This window comes from Pomacea canaliculata, linkage group LG11, assembly GCF_003073045.1.
Source record: "Pomacea canaliculata isolate SZHN2017 linkage group LG11, ASM307304v1, whole genome shotgun sequence".
Lineage (NCBI taxonomy): Eukaryota > Metazoa > Mollusca > Gastropoda > Architaenioglossa > Ampullariidae > Pomacea > Pomacea canaliculata.
Genome location: NC_037600.1, coordinates 18,692,868 through 18,708,536, shown reverse-complemented (window position 1 = coordinate 18,708,536; position 15,669 = coordinate 18,692,868). Strand labels below are relative to the sequence as shown.

At 37.1% G+C, this 15,669-nt stretch overlaps 1 protein-coding gene across 1 annotated transcript; it reads right to left on the bottom strand.

Annotated features, from left to right (window-relative positions):
* Positions 1 to 522: 522 nt before the first annotated feature.
* On the bottom strand, positions 523 to 14,805 carry LOC112575829 (rab-like protein 6). The gene is given in 17 exon segments (XM_025257885.1): positions 523 to 1,827; positions 1,830 to 1,908; positions 2,175 to 2,251; positions 2,500 to 2,587; positions 3,030 to 3,576; positions 4,581 to 4,728; positions 5,927 to 6,148; positions 7,096 to 7,259; positions 7,921 to 8,024; positions 8,366 to 8,471; positions 8,949 to 9,058; positions 9,060 to 9,096; positions 9,553 to 9,641; positions 9,924 to 10,055; positions 10,515 to 10,621; positions 10,998 to 12,747; positions 14,098 to 14,805. Coding segments are annotated over 16 exon segments (2,283 nt in total). The 5' UTR covers positions 11,131 to 12,747; positions 14,098 to 14,805; the 3' UTR covers positions 523 to 1,687.
* Between the last annotated feature and the right edge of the window lie 864 nt (positions 14,806 to 15,669).

The window sequence follows — 15,669 nt, the reverse complement described above, 5'->3', positions numbered from 1 at the left end:
ACACTGCTATAAAAAAAAAAACTCAATGTAAAGTGATTGTTGTATGGCGACATAATAGGTGGGACACTGTTCGTAACATATTGTCATGGTTAAAATGGCTAATAGATGAAATCATGAAAAGCATTTTTAGAAAACTTTACAAATATTGGTTTTATATAGCATTCTAAAATTAGTACTTATACAAAAGGGACCGAAAAATAACTATTTGCTCAAGTTACCCGTCAGTCCAAAGCTCTCAAGAATCGTCGGCTGGCGCTAGCTGTCTCCTCTCATTCTCCCCTCACCTCTTCATCCTCCCAACCACATCCAACCACCTGCATCCTGTCGCTAGTCGACACCCTCCCCTCTCCCTCTGTCACGTGACTGTCAACCACCCCCATCGCCAGCCTCCACCCTCCCTGTGTGCGTGCTATGTTCCATCCACCTAACTGCCATGTCCCACACTACCCTAGAGTATAATAAATCGAGCACTGTGCGGAATTTCACAACTTGTGACATTGAAACGACCGAGCAAAAGTGGCACATAGTTGGGAGATTTGACTGTAGATGACATGACCATATGGAGGACCTGTTTTTTGATAGCAGAGCTCAAGTCTTGGATATTCATGCCTTGTCTACAGGCCCTTTCTGTATGCAGTTAGGGAAGTCAGCTCAGTAACACTGCTCATGTATCTTGGCTCAGAGTAGGTTGTCCTCGTTGGGTCTGGCATTTGGTTTCCATGCTTGCTAGGTTTTACTTGAGACCTGGTACACTATTCTGCTTCTCTGGACACAGTTGTCTGCAGGGCAGCATACTGCCTGCAGCATAGCTCGTCTAGCCATTACCCAGCTTGGGGGATGGGATGGGAATTGAGGTATGTTAAAATTCTTCATGTTGTTACCATGCCCAACCACCCCCTACATTTTTGTTGCTCTCCATGTAATCATATCATCTGGTAAAGTATGAGGAATACTGCAGCAGATATAATTGTGCAGTGGTGACATACTGCACAATACTGTAGTCGATGTGGTTACTGATGGCACACTAAACATTGCAGCAGTTGATTGTGATGACGACATTCAGCAGAACAACATGAAAGATTTATGGCAAGGCCAACAGTGTCCATGCCAGAAACTAGGCACCACACTATTTAAGAAAATAACACCTGGTTATGCACCTGCCTGTTTGTGTGATCCACATAAATGACTTGTTTCATTTTTGTAAATATATCGCCTGTCCATACTAATGTTGAGTAATGTGTTTGTATCATTTTGCAGCCAGCTAGTTAGTGATCTGTGAATGCTTTATCCTCAACCATTTGCTCTTTACTTCACTTTAGACCTGCCTCATTTGTATATGGTACTAATGTCGATGTTTGACACAAGAACATCTGAGATCTGGCATGCCTTGTAAAAAAATGCTTCAGATACAAGGCAAATCCAGTAATGCAGCCGCTTTTGACAAGTCTCCAAGGAGTTCTTGAGAATGTTGTTTAAATTATAAAAATGAGAATGAATCTGTCAGCCTAGTGGTCAGAAGAGGTCACCATGACAACATAGTGTTCATATTTCAAACCTCTCAAACAGAGTAACCAAAACTGTAAGGGAATGTATTTGATGCCAAACATGAAATTGGTTTCTACCCTTTAAGCACATGCAAAGGTGTTATCCACAAGATACAGACTGCATGCGTTTTTCAGTGGCCTCACTATAGTGTCTCATAATCTCCTTCTCTTCCCCCATTGGAGCTGCCCAGGAAAGCCTCCAGGTCTTCCATGTCATCCTCTTCACCCAAATCACCATCTGGCTTCTCTGACTCCTCCTTCTTCTTCTTTTTCTTCTTCTTTTCTTTTTTTTTTCTCCCTCTGACTCTTTTCCTTTATCCTTATCTTTCTTCTTCTTATGTTTTTTGCTCACCTTGTCTTCTGACTGAAAACCAAATCATTTTTGATAGGAAATGTGTTCTCTATTATTTGTCAAATGCAAGCACTAAAAAATACAAATTGTAATCTACAAGCTCAATATCAAGCAGAAAAACAACTTAGCTGACATAATTTTTTTTAAATATAAAATGTTGAGTATTTCATTAACCACTCCCTAAAGTGTTTGATTTTGGCATGCCAATTACAATTTCAAATAAACAAGACAAGAGACGAGGATGGTGTTTAGCAAACACAACAAACAAAGAGCTAAACCTTGTCATCAGTCTTCTTCTTCTTCTTTTTAATAGATGACTTCACACTTGCCTCCTCAACATCTGAAGAAACAGGTTCTGCAAACAAGGAAAACCCAGTAATGAAAGTATCTTCATTATTTAAATTGGAAACTGTCACAGTATTTGATAATGAGGAATAGATGACACCTCTAGTCATGTGATTAATGATAACAAGATGTCTAATCATTCACTATATGTGTATTGAGTTACATTAATGTGTCTATTCGTTTACACACCTGTGCATTTCAGTAACATGAAAGTTTCTAAACAATGTTACATATATTTTGAATAAAAGGAGCACTCACTGACTCTAACGCTTGCTTCATCATCACTTTCACTCTCCAGTGCAGTGGTCTCCCGTATAGGAACCTTGTTCTTTGCTGGCTTCGCAGACTGTGTGGCATGATTAAAGACAAACTTAAGTCTTCACTAACATTACTTCACTTGATTGGTTGATTATAAAAATTCATAAATCTGCTCAATTCTTTAAGCATTTGCACAGCCAAGAAAGATTACGTTGAAAGCTTACATTCCCCCAACATAAGAGGTATATTCCCTAAGATCTTTTTAATTAGTACCTTGCAATAAGCTGCAATAAATCACAAAAAAAAGTTCACTCTGGTATGTCCTTAACTTTATCTCATTGAGTTATACTACCTGTAAACAAATTTAAATATATGTTTTAACAAGGTAAGTAAATTTTAAAATATTTTGCAGCAATGTGAAAAAGTAAAAGTAAATAAGACCAACTTATACATTTTGGAAAATGGCTGTTATCCGTTTCTCAGATCACAAATGCTATTCATCCCAAAATGGTGAGTATCATGGCAATCACCTTCTCTTCAAACTGGTCCAACCAGTTGCCTAAATCCTCCTGGGGAATCTCCAGGTGAAACTTCTCAACAGGTTTTGCTTGCACTGAGGTTGGTATCACCTCTGTATCTGAATTGTCTTCTCCTGCACTGCTTCTTTCAATGCGACTGTCAATAACAGGCCGTTTTTTGCTTGTCTCAGTAACAATTTTTTTCACCTCTTTGCCTTCTGACTTTGTAATGCTCTTAGCTTTTTGCTTATGTTTCTGTACAGGTCGTTCTTGTTTAATGTTTTCATCAGAGTCTGTTACATCAACTGCTGCTGTATTCACAGCCTTGTTTGATCTCATGTCTCCTTCGCTTGACAAATCAGCATCTTGGGCTACCACAGGAACATCTGCAGAAGAAGGGCCTTCATCATCACTGGAGATGTCAATTTCAGGAGTGGTAGCAGATTTGGCTGCAGAAAAACTTGTGGATTTGCTTGTCACAGGTGTTGTGAGATCATCATCCGAATCAAGATCATCTTTAAAGTTGGCAACCATTGGATTAAATCCAGCATCCTCATCACTGTGAATAAATTTTAACCAAAAATTACTGTCATAAATATTTGGTAAGGAAACACCATCAGTTACATTTTTCTAAAGAACAGTATACAATCTTATTTAATATATATGCTCTAAAGAACAATTACTGATGGTCAAGCAACATGTCAAAGAGATTAAGTAGGAACATGCCAGTGAAATTATTTTATGCTAACATACACATTGTTTCATGTCTGCACCATTTCCATCTCTAGACCACTGGTTCACTAATGGTCTCTGCAGCCTGATTTTGTCTAGGCCATCTTGTCTGCAGTTCTTTAATTTACTTGACAGGATTTGTTTCCATTTCAATGCATTTATAACTTTTAGTTCCTGATCTATGGATCATGCAATCTTCACATTTGGTCCTCTATGGGCCATGTGATTTATTGTTACATTTACTGATATTGAAATCTATGTGTGCAAAAAGTGGGTTTCACACCTGATAAGAATTGTGTTTCTCCTGCTCCATAAACTTTCTAACTGCATCTTGATCACTAATACTTCATCGGTTCCAGAATGTGGCCTTTGGCCTTAATATGTGTGATTTTATAAAGTGCTTTGAGCCACCATGGGGACAGGGATGGTATACAAATCGAAATTATTATTAACCTCCAAATCTAGTGGTCACCCATTGTAATATCTATTTAAAGATGGTCATCACCTTCATCATCACCAGCCAGTTCTAATAAATGCCAACAAAAGAATTATCAGGGCCCAAAGTACCACTACCGAGTGCAATAAATATCTCTAAGAAATCATCAATAAAACCACAATATCAAGTCTACACTTACCTTACTTGCTGTTGTTTCCTTCAGGTTTCAATTAGTTACACTTTGCAGTTTCAGTTCACTTGTTCTTAGTTCATTTATCTGTTTTTGATTGCTAAAACTATGTTACTCCTTCAAAATGTGTAATAAGATTCAAGTGCCACAGCCTTTGCTAACCAATTCTGTCATCATAAAGACCAATATCAATTATTACTATTACCTTTCATCCTCCTCATCTTTGCTGCTGTCTTTGACTCCAACTTCTTTTGTATCATCCAGAAAGCTGCTATCCAGTCCATTGACATCCGGCACAAAGTCATCAACACTGCGTACCATTGCCCCCTCTTCTGTCTTTACTTCAGTCACATCTGATGCGAAAATAACATCCCAATATAATAACAATCATTATACAAATAGAATTTGTACAGTGCATATCCCTGGGTAGAGGCACAATTAATGAGCTATGAACAAACAAACAAACAGTTAACCATGCCATAAGCAACACAATCAACACCAAGTGAATGACACGATGGCAAACATGAATAAAGAGCATGGACAAAAATGGATGGTAAGTGAAGAGTTTGCTCAATTATAAAAGGTATTAAAAGGTGCGTTTTAAGGAAAAACTTTAAAACCATTAAATGAGAAAGAGAAAGAGGCAGAAAATTCAAATTAGTGGGGTTAGAAAAGAAGCTTAGTGAATTTCTTTTGTCTTCAGTTTGTCATGAAGAGGAGATAAGCATTAGCAGACTGAAGAGAATGACCTAAAGTGACAAGATAGGTACAGTCTGGCAAGGCCACAATAGACCTCGGTGGCAAAGTACAGTGATCATGTCATTAATGCAAACTTGAACTGCCAGCTACTGATGATTGTGGAGGAGAAATATGTAAGGTCCACTTTGATGCCTACTGAGTGGCTGTTGGTGAGCTCTTTGAGGTTAGTCCAATATTCAGTTAGTGAGGTCCACTGCACACAGGTAGCATTGTAGGTCCCAGTGGCAGATGGCAGGACCAAGTGGTTGGATGAGTACAGTGAACAAAAGAAGCCTGAAAACCGAGTCTTGAGGTACCCTGTACTTCAAGGTCACAGGCATAGCTATAGTGCCTTCAACTACCACAGACTTAGGTGTGATGTCAGGAAGGACTGGAATGGTGCCAGAAAAACCAAAAGACACCAGAAGGTGCAAAAGAAGAATGTCATGGTCAAGTTTATTAATGGACCAATCCAGCATTGATAGTAATATACCTCCTTTGCTATACTCTAGCATAACATAAAAGTATATAGTTATAAGGAGTGTAAAGCAAAAGTTAATAAATTCTACATACATCAACATTCTGCAGTATGTTCTTTTGTAAAGATTTTTCAAAATGAGAAAAGAGTACTAAGCTCTATTTATATTTATCATCAGAAATAAAATATATACTTTCTGCAGTATGATTTTCCACTATTTTATTTTGAATATTTGTGTTTTATGTTTAAAAAAAAAAAAAAAGGATATACAAAAGGGTTAGGTTAGGGTCAGATATACAGAATGTGCATAAACACAGTCTGCCTTTATTACTGACCAGTTTTAACTTTGCCAGAGTTTTCTTGCTGTTTGCTCTTGAAGATGCGTGAGAATATTCCAGTCTTTGTTTCAGTTTGTGGGGTCACAGCAGGTGTAGAATTTTCTGATTGACTGGTGCGCACAGGTACGTTGACTGTTGGCAAGCTGTTGGGAGTGTCTGGTGAAGAGGTGGAGGAAACTCGAGTCTGGCTAATTGCTGGCTGGGATACTGAGCGTGGCACTGGGATAAAAAACAGTAATATTAAAAAACAATGTCTTAACAACAATGACAGCACTGTTGTCAATGAACTGCACTTTTGTGATGCCATATACCTCCACAATTTTCTCTTCTCAAATTGATAAAAATGATAAAGGGTTCTATAAAATGAAAAGGTACTTGAACAGTGATTCAGTGTATCTAGGACATGGCCTGTGGAAAAAAGAGCTTAGTTCTTTCTTTTCGCCACCTTTTTACTTTATTGGTAAATCAGGTACCCATTTGCTGGGGTTTCTGTCAGGCAGACCTGGACCTTCTACTCTAAAATCTAGCAGGTTAACTAACAGGCTCCGATGCCTTCCTCTACTTGATAAAGTAAACTATTTAACCAACAATTTATTTCACATTGTAGAATATCTCTGTACAACCACTGCTTTTCACAATTGTTCATCTACAGAGCAGTCTAAATATCATTCAACTGGAAATTATAAAATAACGTCTGTGTGTAAATGCTGATAAATAAAAATAAATAAAAGATTTGTAAAATATTCAATTAAGAAAGAACCAGGCAATTACACTTTCACTACTATCCATGACTAGACGAGGAACTGCTAAATAGGCTCGTTTAATGGATCCACTAGGTTATATTCTTACCAAAACATTCTGAACATCTTATTTTCAGAATATTAAAACTTTTAGTTGGGCCATCATTTAAATTCTTTTCTTCAAACTAAATTCCTATAACTAAACTGTTTGAGCTTATAATATTGTTCATGAGAGTTCCTAAAATGTTTGTATTCTTCACCCAGAATAAAAATGTGTGCTGGTGGTCATAATCAAAACTTTAATGAGTAACTAATAGAATCGTTTAATAATGGGAATTTCTCTATTCAGCATTTTTTAAAATATGGACTTAATCAAGTATTAGCAATTCAGAAAAAAACCACTCTATGCCAATCTTTAACACACACCAGATGAAGAGGCACCAGCTGTTGTGGGTGTTGGCAAAATGCTACTTTCATCATTGGCAATGATATTTCCTTGCTGGTCTTGGTGGTACTTGGCACCACTCACCACTTTCTCAGCCAACTTTTCTTGCAGCTGTCGCCGTTTTGTGGTCAGAGAGTCTTGGAACCTTCAGGCATATTTTTTACATGTTGGCAATGTACTTAAATCACCCTTGACAACTGGAAAATTCTTTAAGCTACACCAGTATACCAACTTTCAAACTTCATACGTTTGTCAAAATTAGTAATACTTAACGCCAAAAGTGTACATAGAAATCACTGGTGAATATGAAATACACCTAGAAAAAGAATAACCACTTCAATCATCAATCATACCATGGTGGTTAATTAGGTTCTCTAAAGTACTGGACAACACAAAGAAGAATACTGAGAGTTATTTCACTTAATAGGCATTTAGTTTCTCTGGAGCTCACCAGCTGCTATATGACTTGATATGAATAAATGAACTCTCCTATTTTTTTTAAAAATGATGTGTATTTTACTAAATGTTAAGCATTATACACTACAATTAACATTATAATCTGCAACACTTTTCTGGAAAGAGAAACAAAATGATGTTTATTGAAACAACTGAACCAATGAGTTAATTTGATCCCAATGGCAAATTTTTAAAATGTTGTTTATAGGAGGTCTGTATCATTCAACTCCCTTAATACGTGTATGCATGCAAACACTAAGATACACTTGAGTGGTGTAGGGGAGAAAGAAAGAGAAAAACAGAGGAAGAAACAGTTAAAGGAATCTTAACTCTAATTAACTTAAACTTACACATCATAGTTTTGTTCTTCAGACTCCTCATGGATGGTCAGTTCCTCAATGGTGGACTTCATGTCCTGGTTGTTGATCTCAAGCTGTTTCAAAAGTGTCTCTCTCTGCAAGAAAGGAACGGCTGACTGACTTCAGACTTTTGAGATGTCCCCTTAACAGGCCTCAGTTTATATATGCCCCTTGGCTGTTGTCGAACATGCTTTTTTAAAATTTTGCTACAGTGACTCTCATTTCAGTGAAACTTCAAATTTTATTAACACTTCAAACAATATTTTTTGTTTACTTTAATGCATTGTGTTCTCTCATATATTTTAATTAGTTTGTTTCGTCCAGATTCAGATAGAAAACCAGCAGACTTCACAGTCTCATGCACTTCTGATGATAACAGTGTCAAATGAAAAGCGGGACTTCCTTAAATAAAATGTTAAGCAATAATAGCATGTACCTGCAGCTGCAGAAAAGGTAGGTTAAAAAACATGTGTAGATATTTGAGACCAAAGCCATTACACATGGAAGATTCAGCATAGCGGACTTGGCCAGCTCCTTCTGGTCTGTAACAAAATAAGACAGAAAAAGCAAGGCTGCATAATAATAAGTACTTTCAGTGCTTTTCTTTGTTTGTTTAAAGTCCTATAAGTGGCATGAGTTACGTTTATGAGACTTGTAAAACACACTGATCCCATGGAAATAGTTCAAGGCCCTGAATATCATAGATAAAATAGCCCAGCTCAAAAACTACAAAACAAGAGGTAGGTAGAGAAAGAGGCACACAGTAAGAATAGAAAACCACCAGAGCTCTGTGTTCAAAACCTTATGTGGCTGATAGAGGTATTAACTATTACTAAGCAATATAATTTTTAGTCGACCTGCCTTCCAGCAAATTAATGTATCATTTATTTCTTACATTTTTGTTTTTTCTTTCACTGAAACTTGTTGCAGATAAATCCAAACTATCACTATAATCCTATTCCACCTCTCCCATTCCCAAGCTCTAAACTGGAAAAACTGATGTAAGCTGTTGTCTTCACCTTTCATCTTGTAGTATGGAAGCCAATGATCTGGCTCGCTCTTCACTAACAGTTCGATGATGACCCATATCACGGTGGTTGCCCAAGAGCAGAATTGGAATGTGTTTTGGGAACTTTCACAAGTTCTCGTTCCACATAATTGAATGTCCTGAAAATAAACCCATAGAAAAAAACTACATTATTTATAAAAAACACTCTCACTTTGCAAAAAAAAAAACCAAAACAAACAAACCAAAAACATTTACAATACCTATATAAAGATAAACCATACAAATTTATTGTTTGAGTGGATTCTTAGAGTTGTGAAAGGCTGCAACTGCATAAGATTCATGTTTTTAATATTAAATAGTAATTTAAATGCGATGTAAATATTGTAGTGTCAAGTGAAAGAATTTTATATCAGAATACATTTAAAACTTCTCTGTGTACATCTTGAATTTACCCAAAAATGCTGATCTGCTAGCTGGCAAAGAAATAGGTATACACTACAGCTTTGAACAAAAATGAGAAATTCTGATGCTTTATCTATCTATTTGCCTATAACAGCCATAAATATAATCAATAAAAACACTTTTTGCTACATACTGAGCAGCAAATATTTTACCAATGTTTGGTGATGTCAAAGACAAATATGACTCCATTAGTGCCTTTGTAGACATCAAGAAATTCTGCATCCAGACATGGCTCTTCTATCTAACAAAAAACATATCCAACAGAAGGTTGGTGACTGTGATAGTGCTGGTAGGAATGATAAAAAAGATGTTAAGAACCATAATGATTTCTTCTATCGTTACTCACATTTACTTTAAGTAAATCTAAAATTTTTTCCATCTAATGGATAGCCTGTTCACATTTCTGACACTTCTCTAACAGCCCAAATGAAACTAATCAAAACTACAACAGATTCCTTTCTCAAACTGCTTAACAATATTACTATTTGATTATAAATGTTTCATATTATAATTTATGTCTTACTGGTGGTGCAACATCATTATCCAGTTTGAGGCCTTCCAACTTCTTTCGTTTCTTGCCTTTGTCCACAACATCCCACACCTCAACTTTAACTACATCATCGGTAGCTCTGTAGTTCCACTGTATGCTTGCAACCTAAATGAAGATGTGTCATGTGCTTTTAAACAAAATATTAAGATAATAATAAATACAGTAGTCTCTCAAGTGTTTCTTAGAGCATTTGGTGTTGTATTTCATTAGTCGTGAAAGTTCAGTAGTCTGATCCCCAATTATTTCTAGTCTCCCAGCATTACCAGCATCTATTGTTATCTTGCTGATGATAAAGTGTTTAATTCATCCATTATAAACATACAATGTCATAAAGTTGATGCTTTTCCACTACCCAAAAAACAACCAAGGATTTTATTTTTTCAACTTAAAATTTAAGTAGATCACTTGTTTCTCATCATCCCACAAAAAAAAAAAAAAAAAATAAAAAAATAACGTAATTAACAAAAGAAAATTAACACAAGAGAAGTATGCTGCTCATAATCACATATTTTGGTCTATAACATATAGATTTAGATTATAAATCATAAGCTTTATTTTTCATACCTGTATTTCCTCTGTGGGGATATATTCTTCTTTAAATGTTTGTCCTTGCAGCCGCAGAAATAAGCAGCTTTTGCCAACATTGTTATCTCCCCGGATGACAATTTTCACTGCAACAAGTTGGCAGTCAGTTTTTGAATTGTATTTTCTTTGGTGTAATCCCAAACTACTGTTCTAACTGTAAACAAAAAAAATGCTGGTACACTATATGATGGGCATCCTGTTTGTATGTACGTGTGCATAAATTTATGGCAGGATAGATAAATTTGTTTGTGTGAGTGAGAGAGTATGTGCTTATTGTGCTATGTATAAGCTGATGGTATGTATGATGAATGTACACATGCAGTATGAAGCAGCAGCTGCTGAGGAAAGTGATTTATTGACGATGTCTTCTCACAAATCTTGTGTGAAGAGGGTAACTGAAAAACCATATTACATGGTACCCTTTACAGAAGGATGCTGTTAATACGTGTTACTATTACTTACTGTTATAATGTACGCCTTTTGCAAATTTTCTCTGCAAGCTTGCTCCCATCGTCTGCATCCCCGGGGGAGGGGTTGCATTTTTAGAGTCTCCTGATTCCTGCGACCCACGCAGAAATCTTTTAAACAACGACATACTGGTCTGGCAGTGCCAAGCTTGACTCTAAAGTAAATCGCACTTTGCTGTATGCACACTGCGATCAAAGTTAGAACGTAAACACGATTTCATTGATCACGAGTCGTATAAAAAAGGCCTTGGAGTACAATTAGGCTTAAGTCAGCGCAACTTTTACTCAGACTTCCGGCACAACAGAACCATTCGGGAACTGAGTTTTGTCGGTGCAAATATAAGTGAGAATTTAACATACAGAAGGTTATATTGAAAGGAATTTGGGTATATAAGTGTTTACATGGATTCCCTGACATGCATCCATCTGCTTAATCCATAAACATGCCATTACCACAATAGAAGCTCAATCGGAATTTCTGTTATCTCCCCTGTTCTATTACACAGGTGCATCGTTTAGATCAACGTGATTATAGTGTGCTATTTTGATATACTTTCTACACCGTGTTCGATGTCCACTGTTTTGTTTCCCTAGTCGACAAGTACCCTTACTAATTATATCTTAAGTCAGTCTTAAATTGTATTTTCACCGATTATATGTATTGTCCTTTTGTAAACACAAATTATGCAAGGACGATCGTCAATGGAGCGAGCATACAAACGCAGTCGAAGCAAAAGCATAACGACCCTACAAGACGGAAATCTGACTATTCCTGATAACACTAACATTTCCTTTTACTTGTCTTATACTTCATATCAATCAAGACAAATTTACAATTTCCCCCTAAATTATATGTTGGCACGCCCGCTCTCAGTTCAATTCTTCCTGCTGCTATAGCTTTAAATCAGGGTCGCCCTGACTAGTTAGCCAGAGTGATACTAGTTCATCAAAGATTTTCTTGTTTTAGAAATAGGGATCTTGCATCAATTCTATTGCCTGGTTAACATGACTGTCATTGACTGAGTCTGTACGTGTGTGGTGAGAAGAGTACTAAATTTACTATTTAAAATAATGTGTGCTTTTGTCACACCAGAACAAAATCTTTGTACTGGGAAATAAATTCTCTTATCTTTTTAGACAAAATGGCAAAATCAGCAATAAATATTCAATCCATGAATAGTCTTATTCATTTTAAATTTAATATGATTATTTTGGGGAAATGCATTGACAAATTCTGTTATTATGTCAAGGCCATGGTCTCGTGTTAATACAACATTTTAATATATTGAAAAAATAGACCTAAAAGTATTTGCTATGGAATGTATTCCAACTTGTATGACATGTTTGATATTTTGGCCTGGAGATTGCATGTAGATGTTGACCTTTGGTGTGGAGTAAAGTCATTTTGTTCTGACATCACATTATTTTCACGTCACACCGTTTTCATCTATGAAGCACCTTGAACTTGTCCAAAAGGAAGGATAAGGTGCTGCTTATGTCAACTGTTATTATTATTACTTTGATGCAAGACAATCATGCTGTTTGAAAGCCAGAATCTGGTATCAGTAACAGTGGTTTTAACAAATCAAAATCAAACATCTGCAAATAATGCAACACAACAATAGCATGACAAATAAGGTTTATTATCTTTATTCTTTGTCTGTGATGACCATCTCATCAAGACCCCAATCTTTGAAACTGCTATCTGGTAGGTATTGCTGGATCCAGAAAGGTATACTCTTGCCCTAAAAAGGAAACAAAAAGGGCAAAAGCCTTATGTCAGATTTTAAAAAAATTATACACTGGGAAAAAACAGGCTTCAAAGAGGCAGGTCTCACACTGCATGAGTGAATCTCTTTCCATCTTGCACAAAGAAAATGTTTGGGATCTGCTAGAAAAGCAGGATGTATGGCTTCTTAATACATGTATTAGGATTCACATTATTTTGAAAACTGTTATTTTAAATTCAGAGAATGCATGAGAATAGTGCAGGGTTTAGCAGCTAGTGAGCTGAAAAGGATAGATAACTCTTAAAATACTGCTTAAAAATGCTCCATGCAGGAACATCTGTTACCTTGCAATCTACTGATAAATTGCTCCTTTGTCAAGTACAGGCATCTTGAATATTTTATCTTGAGATTAGGACAACTGGCATGCATGTTACTTAGCTCCTTCCAGGGTCAGTTATGTCACACAGGTAAAAGGAAATAGGCAAAAAGGTCTAACACTCAACAGGTTAACAGCTCGATCTCAAGGAAAATGGGATAAAGATATAAAATAGTAGCCATTAGCAGTGAGAAAGGGATCAGGTCTCTTTAGGACTGCAGCTGTTAAACATTTCAAGCTTGACAGTTTCCTAAACTCAAAACAAGCATGTTCTTCAAGTCGTCCTATTTGGTATAATGTCCTTGCATTTCAATGTTGATGTTTCTTGCGAACATGGTCGATGGAATGCAAGTGTACAGAGCATGGTTTCCAGCTTGGAAGGCATGGGACCACAAAGAACCACTTCTGGTAACAGTGAAGCGGCGCAAGGTTATCTGGTTTGGTCACGTGACCCGGCACAGCACAATCACATCCAACACCAAAACACATGTATGGTCACAGGATTTGTAGTTTGCTTAAAACAGTTAAACCATCTCCTCTCCCATATCCGCCACCTACCCACCATCCTCTAAAAGTGCATTAAAACATATCTGTTCCCTCTTCCATGAGCATTATTCCTAGCAACAATCTGGCTATTGACTTTAGTCCGCCTACGTGTCTTCTTCTGCAGATTGACGACACCCTGATTTGTTCCCTGATTCCTCTTTGCGTCCGCTATGTTTATCTTTTATTACTTGTCTGCATGGTTGTTTATCCATCAGTACTTTATATACTGTCCTGGTCTCGTTCTTGTCTCACGCTCTGAGAGCATGCTCCTTTATGACAATGATCATGCTCTATATAAATCACGTTGTTTAACAACAACAACAACAACAACAACAACAACAACAAACAAAACGTCCTTCAGAATACCTTGGAAAGTACTCAACGCCGAGGCAAACACAAAAGAATGAGCAGCGATATACCTTTTATGTGTAGGACTTGCTTACCTCCGCTCACAACAGCCACTGTGTCTGTCCACGTTCACTCCCCCACTCTGGTTGATCAGCACCAGTCAGCCAGTGTCAGTCAAGGGATGAATAAATGATTTTTAAAAATATAGACTTGCATATGTTTCATGTATCAAGAACACATCGCACACTCTATTTTAACACTATCTGGATGTATACTGCTTGGAGTTGATTTTATTAAGCATATAGGCATTTAAGGCATTTCAATATATATAGATATATGACGCAGAGCAAATTTAGACGATGTGGGAAGGGGGAAGAATAGCTTACAGCAACGAAGAGAAAAAGAGACGGAGTGTGTGTGTGGGGGGGGAGTAGGAAGGAAGCGACTGAACAAGTCTCTCGGCGGTTAGCACCACCGGGACTCCCCCCACCTCTACACTTACAACGTCGTGTCCCCGAGCTGTTGACTGGTCAAAGTAGGGAAGGGACATCAATAATAATAATTAGGATACTTGTATAGCTCTGAATCCCTACAGATAACCAGGCTCTGCCCGTCACATTACCACGTCATGAATATGGAAGAAAAAAATGGTATGAGGATGTAAAACAAAAGTGCTCTCCCTCATCGAACATACTCACACACACACTGACGACATGAACACATTTGACACAGGTAAAGCGATAGATCAGAAGTTGACAGCTGGAAGAGTTAATGAATGAAATCAACTCCGATTAGTACAGGATAAGAGGAAAATTATACAAAGTGAAGCTTGCATACAAATATCCATAAGCCGCTCCATTATGGCAATATGAACCCGGAAGGTGTTCTTGAGCGAACCTATATTTTACATAGAACATTGAATACTGCAAGGGACAATCGAGTTCTGGAAAAGTAGGTCAGGAATCACAAAGCAGCCATTAAATGCAGAAACTTAATTATGACAAAGCATGATAAGACGACTTGCAAGACGATCTGTCACTTTGACATGCGAACTTGACCATCATCGCATTTCATGAAATTACCATCGAATTTAAGGGACATGTCAAAGAGGCGACGATCAGCTTTACAGACTCAAAGTGTTATCAATTAATTAAACAACAATAAAGCTGCATGTCATCCGCGAGATGAACTTAAAATCAAACAGTGGGTACCTAAAGCAAGTATGTTGCACAGCCTTCATGAACAATAAGTAGTCTCGAGTGAACACTAAAGCAACATTCAAAAGATAAAACTGAAGGACGTCAAGAGGGGAACTTAAAACAAACAAAAACAACAACAAATAAGCTTCGGTAATATCATCGTTGTAAATTTCTATTCCGTGTTATGTCTAGTTCATGAATTGTGCATCCAACACATACATCTGTACACTGCACACCTAAATAGTGAATTGTGTACATTCACTCCTTGTTTTGGGCACACCGCCCTATATGGCTTGCATGTTCTGTGTTCAGTTTCTCCACAAAGTGCGATTGCTGTCAGAAATAATCCCGGAACGAGGAAGAACAGCTGCAACGCAATGTTTCCGCAACAAATGTTAAAAGACCGAGGAAAGGTTGACATTCCGTGATGAAAATAATCTCCTTTGAGCTTGCCTCTCAATTTACAGT